This window comes from Corapipo altera, unplaced genomic scaffold (assembly GCF_003945725.1).
Source record: "Corapipo altera isolate COAL_440 unplaced genomic scaffold, ASM394572v1 175, whole genome shotgun sequence".
Lineage (NCBI taxonomy): Eukaryota > Metazoa > Chordata > Aves > Passeriformes > Pipridae > Corapipo > Corapipo altera.
In genome coordinates this window covers 2721234-2734373 of record NW_020884942.1, presented here as the reverse complement: position 1 = coordinate 2734373, position 13140 = coordinate 2721234, and the positions used below count along the sequence as shown (strand labels likewise).

The 13140-nt window shown below is 49.5% G+C and overlaps 1 protein-coding gene across 4 annotated transcripts in view; it reads left to right on the top strand.

Moving 5' to 3' along the window:
• GPC1 (glypican 1) overlaps positions 1–11550 on the top strand; it is a 202872-nt gene extending 191322 nt beyond the window's left edge. For all 4 annotated transcript variants that reach the window (XM_027661853.1, XM_027661855.1, XM_027661856.1 and 1 more), the window contains exons 5-9: positions 547–677; positions 3982–4101; positions 4828–4961; positions 6039–6214; positions 6700–11550. In XM_027661853.1, coding sequence (XP_027517654.1) covers positions 547–677; positions 3982–4101; positions 4828–4961; positions 6039–6214; positions 6700–6920 — 782 coding nt within the window. In that variant the 3' untranslated portion in view covers positions 6921–11550. The remainder of the gene's footprint in view (positions 1–546; positions 678–3981; positions 4102–4827; positions 4962–6038; positions 6215–6699) is intronic.
• The last annotated feature ends 1590 nt before the right edge of the window (positions 11551–13140 follow it).

Here is a 13140-nt window from a genome sequence, read left to right as displayed (position 1 = left end):
TTGTGGGCATTATGGTCTGCTTCTCTGCTGTTATAGACTGATATTTTCCTTGTTGGTCACTGTCGTCCTTCCAGAGGTGAGAGTGAGAAGAATTAACTCATTTTTTCACTCCACTGCTATAGAAGCTATTGCCCACACCCAGTACCTCTGGCACTTCATTGGCCTCATTTGTCCCACCTTTTGCTGGCTGCAGTGCTTTGCTGAAGACATGCAGTGAGTTAGGAGAGGGTGGGACAAGTATTGCTGTGTGTTTCTTAATACTTCTGCACCAGTTTTCTGGTTTTCCTTTCTGTGTCAGCCCAGGAAATGCTGATCACTTTGGGTGAATACAGGTTGCATTTACCATTTGCAGGAGATGGCCTCTGTTCCTCTGTCACAGAGTGCGGCTTGACTTAAGTAAGGAAAAGGAGAACCTGTGCAGTAGTGAAAATGGGGAGATGTCTCCCAGCCAGCCTGCTGAGGGGCTGGCAGCTTTTCCCACCCAGCATGAGCGTGATCTTTACCTTGGTTTGTACAGAGTGATGATGAGATGCCTTGTTTCCCCAGATTCCCTGATCGTGGTGGCTGATCGGATCGACGGACCCTACAATGTGGACACTGTAATAGGGACCATTCACATGAGGATTGCTGAAGCTATTTCCAACTTGCAAGAAAACAAAGATTCCATCACAGCCAAGGTAAGAGCATGTGCCTGGGCCTGGCTGAGGACACATCATGTGTAACTGCCAGGACCAAATGCTTTTTGTGCTGACTATTCGACTGAGCTGAAGGACATAAAAGAGTGAAAGAGAGCAAACGTCCTCTCTTCTAATGATAGGAAACCACCCATCTTAGGCAAAAACCTTCTTCAGTGTTTCCAAATATTGCTCCCTGACATATCCAGCCAGCCTCCTTTGAGTACAGGCACAGGATGTGGGACTGCATATGCAGTGACTGGGAGAGGCAGGGTGGCATTTGCTGTCAGGGGCCTCTGTGTCTGAAGAGTCCTGAGATCTTTTGGCCGAGCTGAGGTGTTTACAGCAAGTGCACAGTCCCCAGTGACAGAAGGCCGCTGCTTTAACCTGCCTCGGGGGGATGTTCTGCCATGGCAACACTGGGCTATCAGGTTGTATCGTGGGACAGAGTTGCAATCTGGCAGTCCAGAGTACAAAACAGACTCTCATGAAGCTCACCTGTCTTCCAAGAAGTATATATTATGAAGCTGTCTTCTATTTTTGGTATATTTATCCACTTAACCACAATCACCTCTGTAGCTACAGGTAAGAGAAGCTTTGGGAACAAAAGCAGCCCTCCAGGGCTTCTGCCTTTTGTCCAGACACTCCCCAGGTCCTGCAGCTATCCCACAGTTAGGGCAGAGATGCAGATGAAAGGAGCGGGACTGGTCCTAACTGGGTTTTGGAGAAGGGATGGGCTACAAGTATTGCTTGGCAAGCAGGAATTCACTGGCACACATCAAAGCACTAACAGCAGCATGCAAACAAGTTTAGTTTCTTTCCTGACATGAAAGGCCATATTCTTTCTTCCCTTGTAAGATGAGACTGAGGCTGTCCTCATGAAAGCAAATCCATGGTGTGGGAAAACATGGCATCATTCATAAGAAAGATGTTTCCAAGGGGAAAATAGTCGAATTGGTGCTCAACTGGAGCAACCAAACATGTTTGAAAAGCTCCTCGGTGTGACCTGGTGACCATTTTTTGCTGGTGGCACTGTTTTGAGCACAGCAAAGCCATCAGGTGAAAGATGTTGTCGTCACATGAGCTTGAGACTGTCTCAGAGCAGTCCTGGGGGTCTTCTCTGTCAGGGCCTAGGGCAGCAGGCTTGAGCTGCAGTTGAGGGCTTCATAGAATCATAGAATCATAGAATAGATTGAGTTGGAAAAGACCTCCAAGATCATCAAGTCCAACCCCTGATCCAACTCCAATTACTATATCATGGCACTAAGGGCCACGTCCAATCTCTTTTTAAAAACCTCTAGGGATGGTGAATCCACCACCTCTCTGGGTAGGCCATTCCAATGCCTGATAACACTCTCTGTAAAGAATTTCTTCCTAACATCTAACCTAAACCTCCCCTGGCAGAGCTTGAGCCCATGTCCCCTTGTCCTGTTGTTGGTTGCCTGGGAGAAGAGACCAACCCCCACCTGGCTATAACCTCCCTTCAGGTAGTTGAACATGAACATGGCCTGGGCCACGGGCACTGTCTGCCAGTTGTGAGAAGAGCCAGAAGTGGCCCTTGAACCCGGTGACACCTTCAGTCATGGGTTTTCCTGGGATCTGGGAAAAAAATGGAAAGAAAAACTTTTGGTACTGGGCCCTGTGTTCACAGCACCACAGAGCCCTCTCTCTGCCTCCTCCTCTTGATCCCTGTGGCTCTCTCATGGATTTCAGGCAGCAGGAGCGATCAGAGGCAGCAAACACCTATTTGCTCTCATCGTGCAGGAGACTATTGATCACCTCAGTCTGCAGGAGACATGTTTTGTCCAACAGTAACTTGTGTTGCTCACCTGAAGCCCTTGGGATGGCAAGAGGATCACCTTGGTACCACGCTGTGCTGGAGCTGCTACAGGAGCCACTGTCCTGGGCACCACCCCAGGCTTTTACCTCCTGCAAGAGTTGTCTGCTGCCAACAGCAGCAGTAGGCCCACAGGATACAGCAGTGAAACCAAATTGGTTTTATTTTGTTAGAACCAAGTTGAAAATGTTCCACGTGCAGTTTTCAGGGCAGGATTTTGCACAGAGCAAAGGAGACAGATGAACAAATTGGCTTGGTGCTGAACTGCTGGAGTCATCAGATCTGTCTAGTTCAACCAGGACAGAGCACCCCAGGAGAGGCCTTTGGAGGCTGAATGTCCCTCAGACACACCAACAAGCCCCATTGTCACTGAAAGGACGCTTGCCTAGGTTAGGACTTTGCTGATGGCTGTCAGAATCCACGCACCAGCACATTCAGCGGGTGGCACGAGCTGTGTCAGCAGTGCTCCTGCCTGCAGCCCTGACTCCTCTGCTGTAAGGGGACACCAGGCAAAGTCACATTTATCAATAGCTTCTGACAGTACCCTGGTAACCACAACAAGCTTGGAGCCCTCTTTTCAGATCAGATGGCTTTCTTTGTAAAGGCTGGTGTTTTCTGACCCAGACTGACAGTTCAAAGTCCCTCCTGGCCTCTGATGCTTTGTTCAGCCTGGCTGGCTGAGCACTCCTGCCACCAATGAGGCTCAGCTGCACAGCACTGGTGATCTGCAACAGAGGTGTCACTAACTGGACAGGTCATGCAGAGACTGGGAGAAACAGGCGCTTCCAGGACATCTTTCATCTCATCCTAGAGGCCAAGTCTGAGGATTTGTACCTTCAACATGCTTCTTCTGACCTCTGGCTACAAAGCCCACCTGGGCAGGTAGTTAGGATGGTAGGAGGTACCCAAAGATAGGGGATAAATCAGTTCCATTGCCTGATTTGCCCCTGAAACATCCAACCTGACGGTTTGTGGCACATCTGCTGTCCTTGCACTGCCCTGCTCAGAGGGCGTTAATTTCCCAAGTGCAGGCGCTGATTGTAGGAGTCATGGGGATAGTCCCACCTCTGCTGTTGTCCAAATCAGTGAAGCTCCCATGCTCTGCAATCATGAAGCCCACATCACTAGTGTAACAAGTGTGATCAACTCCCATCTTGTTCTTCCCAAGATTTTATTTTCCAATCATAAGAAGAAGATATAAAATTGCTATAAATAATTTAATATCAACATTGATGACTCATCCAAAAACATGTGTTAGTGAACATTTTGCTTGATAGGGTAACCAAAACAAGTTACAATGTGCTGAAAACACATCTGGCACCAGAAACCAAGCCAGAATCTGTGAGATCTTGCAGGTAGGAAAGATGAATATACTTAAGAACAGGAAAAAGCCACCCATAATTCTAGAGTGTTAAATAGTTAAAAAAATAGCATCAAAACATGGGATAGAGAGTTTGATTTGTTTTTCAGGTATTCCAGGGCTGTGGAAATCCCAAAATCAGCACAAAAGGCTCCAGCAGCGAGGACAAGAAAAGACGGGGAAAAGTCACATTGGAGGCCAAATCCTCTGCACAAGCACTGGAGATGCTGGTGAGTTTGTCTCCAGAGCTCCATTCTGCCAGTGACCAGGACAGGAGTGCTGGTGTGTGATGTCCCTTGGGAGGAGATCACTCCCCTGTGGGTCCTGCAGGGCAGGTCAGATACCTAGGCTACTCAATCACGAGTCAAGCTGAGATCATCCAGTGAGGGTGTGAGCTAAGCAGACCTGATCTTCTTACCTCTGCACAGGGTGGGGTCTGTGTTGCTGATAACCAGTTTCCCAGGGATTTGGGGCCACGCTTATTTGGAGAGGCTCCTATCCATTGGTGTAGTTCAACCTCAGTCCAACCTGGATACTGGGGTCAGAGGTCCTTCTTCATGCAGAGTTTGGGTTCTGTGGATGGCAAGCTGTGGGATTTGCCATGGTCCCACAGGTGAGAGGCTCCTCACACGCAGACACCCATCTGTCCTACCCAGCAGAGCCCTGCTGGCTCTCACCAAGGAGCTTCTAAGCATTTCCCTCATGGCCCAGAAGATGGTCTCCTCCTGGTTAATCTTGTGGTACCAGAACAGTCCTTGGCATGTAACCTTTAGCCTTGGGTGCTTGGGTTGACGATTGGTCTTTAGGGGAAGGTTGATGACACATCCTTGTTTTCATAAAAACAGACTTTGTGATGGTAAAACAAACAAAAAAAAAATAGGCAGAATCCTTGTCCTTTCCTCAGGCCTGGGGTGCCCTAGAGGTCTCCTGGCCCTGAGCATCCCCTTTGCTTACAGGTTTTAGATGCCAAAGGGAATCTGACAGCTCTCAAGACGTACTGGATCACCCTGCCCAGCAGCCTGTGCAGCAAAAAAGTAATGGCCAGCTCAGCATCAGATGACAAGTGTTGGAACGGGATGACCAAGGGCAGGTATGGAGTGGGCTGAGGTGCCAGGATAGCACCATTCTGGAGTGAGAGGGAGGGTTTGATAAAAAGCACTTACACATCATCACAGCCAGCCCCACTTGTTTAGAGTGAGCAGTCTGTCCCTGTCCATAGAAGTGTTGTGTTTCCTGAAAAACTGGTACCTGGGAATGTCAGGCCTGGTGCCATTTTGCTGTGTGTCAGAGGATTAAGCACTGAAATGCATTTGCCATGAAATAACTGTGTAATTTTCTACTACTGAAGCAGTTTTGCAATTCCACATGCACTCAGAAGGCAGCAGAGCTGGATTTAGCTCACAAACTCCAGAGCTGCTGCGGGGAATTGCATACGTGTCTCTCTATCCATACCTGCTCCAAAACGCTGTTTCCTCATGAGAAAAGGCACCTAGGTGACATCAAACAACTGCAGAAACAGTTCCCACCCTGGCTGAGGTTAAAGGATGTCTGAGAGGAGATGGGCAACTGCTGGACCTGCGTCTTTCTCCACTTCTCTCCATGAACTTTCTGGGCTAGGCTCTGCCAGCCCAGACCCAACACCTTAGCTCTGCCAACAGGGTCACAGATCTGCAGGAGGGCCAGGGTTAGCTTGACAGCTCCCAGATAACTGAAGCTTTTCTGGAGGCCTGTCTGGTGGAACTGGGCTGGGTGTCAATCCCCACAGGTTTAACCAGGCAAGGATGAAGATGCTCCTCAGCCTCCTAGAGATTTTCCACAGGGGAGTGTCACTGTGGGTCCACGGGTACCAGCCTGAGAGCAACACCTCAGCCTTTCCTGTAGGAAATCCCGCCCTAAGCCGGGATGCTGCAAGGCCATCAGCCACCTCCTGCAAGCTGAGATGGCCTCAGGATGAGCCTGAGGCTCTGCTGGGGTCTGGCCATGGCAGCATGGTTTTGGCCATCTGTGGCTGCCTCTCAGCAAACACCACCCTACAGAGGATGTTCCACAACCCACTGACTTAGCTTCTCTTGGGCTTATAGAGGCTGGATTGTCACCGGTGTCTGTGACAGGGACAGGTGAGGTGAGCTGAGAGGGAATCATCTAAACCTGTCTTCTTCCTTCCCAGTTACCTGCCTGAAGTGATGGGGGATGGCTTAGCTAACCAGATCAACAACCCAGAGGTGGAGGTGGACATCACCAAGCCAGACATGACCATCCGGCAGCAAATCATGCAGCTAAAGATCATGACAAACCGGCTGGGCAACGCCAACATCGGGAATGATGTGGATTTCCAAGACACGAGTGAGTGTAGCAGAACGGGAGAGGTCCCCGCAGGCGAGAGGGCCCAAGCACAGTCCTGCAGCCTCCACAACTGTCCATGCAGACACTGCTCTCGGGCCCGGGGGGCAGAGAAGGCGCTGCGGCAACCTGGCTTTTGGCTTGGAGCAGCTGAGGGGCTGCTCGAGTGCAGCCAACTTGCTCTGGGGTGGTTGGAGGCTGTGCTGCTCCCAGTGCCTTACTGAAACCTGAGGAACTCTCTCCAGTGCCAGCCCAGCACTCTTTAAGGGGCTCCTGTCTGCTCCATAGGTTTCCAGCTGCTGCAGCAGCGGCTGGTTAAAGTCAGCTGGAGGTCAGATATGGGCTTGTGTCCCACAGTGGGAGATGCAGAATGCAGAGAGGAGGAGGTGGCCGGGGCAGGGCTGGTGGGCAGAGCTCCCTGGGGTTGCAGGGACGTGTCCCAGGGTAAGAAGGCAGTTGGGACTCAGCCCGTGTTTGTCTCTGTGCAGGTGACGACATGAGCGGCTCCGGGAGCGGGGACAGCTGTCCTGACGATGTCTGCGGCAAAAGACTTTCTAAGAGCCCCAGCACCAGGCAGCCAGAAACACACGCTATTCCTAAGCAGTCTGGACACGGCGTCAGTGGGGCCAGCAGCAGATCTTTGCCTTCTGCCTCCCTCCTCCTCCTCCTCTCGGTGGCTGTCATCGCCCCACAGCACTTGTGGCGGTAACTCACTGGCACGGCCAGGAAACAGACTGCGGCTGAGGGCTTCACTTTGCCAAAACCAACCAACCAACCAACAACCAAAGGACATATTTAATTCACCTTGGCAAAAAAACCAACAAAAAACAAAAAACCAACAAAACAACACAACAGGAAAAAGAAAAGAGGGAGGAGAAAAAGGTTTCAAAAGGTTTCAGTTGTTTGCTATTTCTGGCAGTGCTCAAGCTGTTTTCTTCTTTCTTGGTCTTCCCCAATGCTGGGCCCTTCTTTCTGTACCTCATTGTTTTACTTTTGTTATTGCCACAAACTGGCTTTTGGGGCCGAAACAAGCCTTTGCAGAGAGGGCTCTGGGGGAAGTTGGCCAGCCCCTACAAGGGCAGCTCTCCTGCTGCCTCCAGTGGAATATGCAATTGCCCTGACCTTGTTCCCCAGACAGTGGCCGGAGCGGTGCTGCCGACAGCGCGATGGTGCCACGGGGCAAAGCCGGCTCCTCCCGCGGAGAGACTGGGATCCTCAGCGCCGCTTACATGCTGCATTCAGGGGCTCTTTCCAGTTCTTTGTGCTTCCTAAGTGGGCAGAGATGGCCCTTCACTTCCAGCAGCGTATGTAGGAGCACAAGCAGGTCTGGTGGGTTGAACTGACACAGTTTGTCAGTGGCTGTTGGACCCAAAAACACAGAACTCCCTTTTTTTTTGGAAAGGTCACAAGTGGGTTTCTTGACTAGAGCTCAAAGCTGGTGACAATTTGAAATGTAGGTCTCCTACATCTAAGTGACTGGGAATGAGTGTTAGGGGTTGGGGTTTGGGGTACTTTTCCTTTGCATGCTAGTTGGAAAGCCATTTTTTACCCAAGTAACAATGGTCCAATTTTTACCTGCAGTGCAGTACCGTGGTAGGTAACAGAGAGATGAAAATATGCGCAGTGGGATTCTCTGTGCAACAGGCAGTTGTGCTGCCTCCTCCTTCTCTGGCCCCAACCATGAACAGGAATCCATTTGTTTTTTCTTGGTAATAAGAAAGACATGGAGCTTTTTACTAACTGGAACTTTGGCACTGGTTGTGGCCCCCAGGCAGCTGCCTTAGGGCATAGAGGGGCTGGTGGTGATCAGCACTGGACAGTGTCCCTACCCAGGGGTCTGCCTCAAAGCAGCACCTACCAGAGGGGATGTGAGGATGGGATACATTTTGTTTGTTTTCCTTTGGTGTTTGTTCTAGTTGCATTGTAGGTTTTTAATGAATTTCCCTGTTGCTTCCCCATCATCAACACACCTCCTCTAACCACTGCAGGGATGGGCTGAGACAGTGGGTCAGGCACCCACTGGCAGCTCTGTTTTGGCTCAGGGGAGGACCAGGCTCACCCTTTGCTGCCCCCTCCCAGCACACACCAGCCTCTGGGTCACACAGGCTGCTGCCCTAACCCCAAAATGCCTGGTGGGGTGGGCTCTGTGCCAGGTTTGGAGACTGGAGGTGGTGGGTGAACGATATAAATGTCCCCACGTAGCTGTAGGAGTGTCTGTGCTTGTAGGGCTGTGCTTTGGGGCTTCCGGAGGCTTCTGTGCCTGACAAGGGCAGCCACTGTTGGCTGGAGGCATAGGTTTAGCAGATGTTAGATCCAACACTGTCACTGACTGGTTGGGCCAAGAGCACACCCAGGGATTGGGTTTGAGTTTCAGTTGTGTTTGTACTGAGGCAAGGGGGAGGGCAGAGCTGGGTCTGTCTCCTGCTTTACTGGTCTGCACAGCATTTGAGCATTTTTCCTCTGTCCTGCCAGAGGAGACTTGCCTTTGGCCTGAGCAAACATAATGGGATTTGGGGTTGCCCATTTCCTAAGAAGAGGGGAAAAAAAACATTTTTAACATTAGCAGTTTCTAGAATGTGCAATTTAAGGGGAGATGAGAACATGAGGAAGGTAATGCCAAAAGCCAGCACTGCAGGTGGGGCAGAGGGAGCTCTTCGCCTGCCCTCCCTGGGGCCCAGTGATGGGACTGAGGGTGCCTCAAACTAGGCAGAGATTTTAGGCCAGCTTTGACTGGCCTCTCCAAGTCTCTGTGACTAGTGTCACTGACTGGGCATCCTTTCTGCCTTGTCCTGCCCTTCTTGTAAGGTAAAATCCTACCTGATCTTGTAGTGTGTCCAAAATGACTGCCAGAATGCTGGACGTTGGCTGAAGGACAGACAATGCCACTAGACCGATCAGAACCCTGGAGAGGATAAATGCAAGTCATGGATTTGTACAGGTTTATTTACTTCTAGACATATGACAAGTTCACATGACTTTACTGCTCTGAAGAGCAGTAACTTTTTTTTGAATTTTTTTTTTTACTAGAATTGCCAATACAAATTTAACCTCCAGTTGCAGAAATCCCCACAACCAGTCCTGCAGAAACTTTACATCCAAAGCAAAATTAAGAGGAGGGAGGGGACATCAAACCATTGTACCCTCTTCAAAACGTGGTTCAGTTGGAGTTCTAACATATGGATGCTGAAGTCAGTCTAACATATGGATGCAGAAGGAGACCTGAAAGGAAAGTCCCTGTCACTTCCATTTCTGTGCAGTTAGTGTTTACTATCCGCCTTTTTATCCTCAAAAGCTTCTTATGGGCCCCTTCACACCTTAAATGTAAAGCCAAGAATTTACTGATTGTCCGCTTAATCTTTTAACAATTTAATAGCCCAAACTAGTGGTTCTGTTACAAGAATAAAACCTGATAGTCCCAATTAATACAGCAAAACCTCAAAGAAACTGTTAAACCAGTTACACAGGAGAAGCCCTTCCTGATGTCTTTCCTCCAAGGCTGGGTTGAGCTCCCACTTCCACATCCCTCCAGGCCCTGAGGGTGACCCCTCCTATCCTCAGGGAGCCGAGCTGGGATGAGACCAGCAGGCAGGCGAGGGCAGTGCCAGGGGCTCAGCCCCTCTTTGCCAGGAGGGACATGACGGTGGTGGTGACGCTTCCTCCCTCCTTGACCCTGGGCCCCCTTGGATTTATTTTTCTACCTTTTCACACAGTCCATCTGTGCTCCTGCTTTTTGTTGGTTCCTGGTTATTCAGTTTTTCTCTTCTCTTTGTTGCCCTGAAGTGGTTTCCCCGAGCTGCTGCCATTAAATGACCTGGGGCTGCATTTGACCATGGTATCTTCCCCAGGGAGCCCACTGGCCGAGTCCCCCAGGATATCAACTCGATATCACTCTAAACTAAAAGCAAACCTAAAGGAAACCATAGTTACTGATGACTAAACAACCACTGGTGTGGCTCAACAAGCTGAAATCAGCCCAGGTCCAGAGAAGCCCCAAACCTGTTCTCAGGCTGACACAGAGCCTGGGGCCTTTCAGTGCTTATAAATGACATTTCCTGGTCTATGACCTGCTTGAAAATGCTGTGACACACCTCCCCAGCCCCTGGCTGGTGGCTGCTTGGGTTGGCTAGATGAGGGGAGCCCTGGGGAACAGGTCTGTCTGGGGAGAAACATCTGCTCTGATGCTATCGAGATAGTGATTTGTGGTGTTCTGGTGTGAAAAGGCCTCATGCTTGACAGGGGTAGTGCTCTAGGAAAAAATATTAACAAAAACAACGTCCCTGGGAAGGGGAGAACCAGAAATAGTGGATTTCCAAGTGTCTCTGTCTTTCAGCCTGCTCTTTGTGCCATAACATGTATGTTTTAACTAAGGGCAAGGGTCTCAAAAGGCTTTGAGAGCACAGCTACTTCTCATTTACAAATGACAAGCTGCCTGTTGTTTTCTGGTGGGCTTGGTAGGGGCTAAGGTATAGCAGAATATCTGAAGTCCATCTTTGCTTTAAACAGATGCATTTCTACCTGCAGAAGTAAGAATTATTTCACTTAACGGCATAGCTGGACAATTATCTATTTCTTTCTGTTACCAAGGTACTTGTAACTCTCTTGCACTGTTTATCTAAAGTTGAAATATGTTCTTTGAATCCTTGTATAAATAAAAAGGCTGGAGACAAACCTAGATAACAGGGCAGTTATTTCTTCTCCGTTTAAGCTGAGTTTGGTGTTTTCTTTCTTTTTCCCTCATTAAAGCACAGATAAAGGGCAGGTCAGGAGTCCAAGCAATGAAATGGTGTTTCAGCCACAAGTTTCTAATGGGCTGATGCCAGTGTTGGCAGCAGAGGTTTGCCTGCATCCAGCCCCGTATCTTCCAGAGGAGCAGCTGCTGGGTTGGATGTATAGATGTCTGTTTGTGGGAACAAGGTGAGCCTGGCTTGAGTCATCAAAACAAGGATGCTAAATGTTCTCTTTCTCATGTAGAAGCACAGAAAGAAGTGGTATAACAGTATAAGGAATCAGAAATGCCCTTGATATTGATCATTACGAAGTATTGTGGTAATTACAGCCATGGCCTTACACCAGTGCAGCTGTTGGCAGGGCTCACAGCAAGAAGTGATGTGAATGTTTGGTCTCAAGCATGTGCTTGATGCTGAACTGGTGCAGCAGAAAGGTTTGTACTTCAGCTCTGTCCTTTTCAGTAGTGGTTAAATACAGCTGTCAAGGTAACATATCAGAAGCTGCTCATGAAGTGTCTAAAAAAAACTTGATAACTGGAAACTACTAGAAGTGTATCTTTCTGCCTGGAAACAAATACCACCTAAATTTAATAAACTGAGTGATACCCTTGAGCGAGTAGGCATTTCTTTAGGTTCCTGTCCTGCAGTTACAGCTATTTGCACCACATGCACACATTCATATAAATACAGACAAGTGCAGAAATGTAGATCTTCTCCTTGGAGAAGTTGTTTGCACACCAGTTGCCTCCTTTGCCTCCTCTGTGTCTAATGATGATCTTAAATAATATCCACTTACAGCTGTGTGTGTATTAAAGTTTTCTGGAAACATTGCTGCAGTTTGTGATGCCACTGTGTTTGCAGTGATGCCGCAGTGTGTTTGCAAATTCACTGCTAAGAGCTTGCGGGAGGTGTAGGATGTGATACAAACTCAGCTCCCACTTCCCAGCCACACAGCCTTGCTTGCCTGGGAAGGAAAGGCTTCAGAGGCTCTAACAACAGCTTGGTACCTACAGGGAGCTCACCAAGATGATGGGGGCAGACACTTTACAAGTGCATGGAAAAGGATGAGACACAGCCAGTATAACTGGGGCTGTTTGCATCAAACCCCAGCTGGCACTGGCACGAAGACCAGAAGTCCCCCGGCAAAATTTGGACTGAGGCATCAGATCTTTTCTAGTCAGGGGATGAGGGTTTTACCCTGCAGTTTGACCATCATCTGGCAGAGCTGGCAACTGTCTTCACTGCCAGGAGGTGGCATTTGCGTTTACCTTATAAATCACTCTCCATGTAAGGATAAGTGCCCTGTCCCTATTTCCTCCTCTGCACAGGGACATGATACAGGGCAGGCTGGTGGGAAGGGACAACCTTTCTGGCATGAATGACCATTCTTAAGTCAACTGCAGGCAGGTAGCAAGTAAACATCTGTAGCCTCAGAGTGAGGAAGCACAGGTGTGGCCACAGTGACATGATGCTTATGTGACAGAAATGCTGCCCTGGGATGGGGGCACCCAGGGAAGACCTGCACACCAGTGCAGGAACTCACAAACCAGTAAGTCATCAGATTTGTCCTTTTAGTCTGTGCTCTGCTGCTGTGACAGTCCAGGTTCATTTTTGTGCCAGCAACAAATATGGGTCACATGCTCCTGTTTCACCAGAAAGCAGAGGGGTGAAGCAGCTCAGCCACATGTTCAATGCTCCGGGAAGTGGATGGTACCAGCGATCAGCCCTGCAGCGCTGGCTGATGTGGCATTCACCTGGCCGGGCAATAGGCCCCATCCCCACCCATCCTGCACAGCTCTAACCCATCTGCACACTCCAGTGGAAGATACTCTTGCTCTGGCACCACACCAGCAATTCTACGGAAGTCCAGAGAAATTAGTGCTACGCTATCCAGTCAGCCTGGTAAATCATTTTCTGGGCCCTCAAAAGATGCTTTTGTAGTATGTGAGGGGCCCCAAGATGCTCTGGAGGAATTCACATCGATATTGCATCCCTGCACCAACAGCACTGACCGCAGCAGCCTTCCCGTGCAGAACACAGCGGGGAAGCAGCTGCTGTAGGGGTAGGGACTGTAAAATCCAGCTAGTTCTCATGTGAGCTGTGGGCTCTGAAAGCGTTGGAGCTTTCCAAATGCAGCTCTCGAGATGCAGCCGGCACTAGGACCTGCCTGGAGCCTCTACGCCCCAGCCTGTACAGAACGGA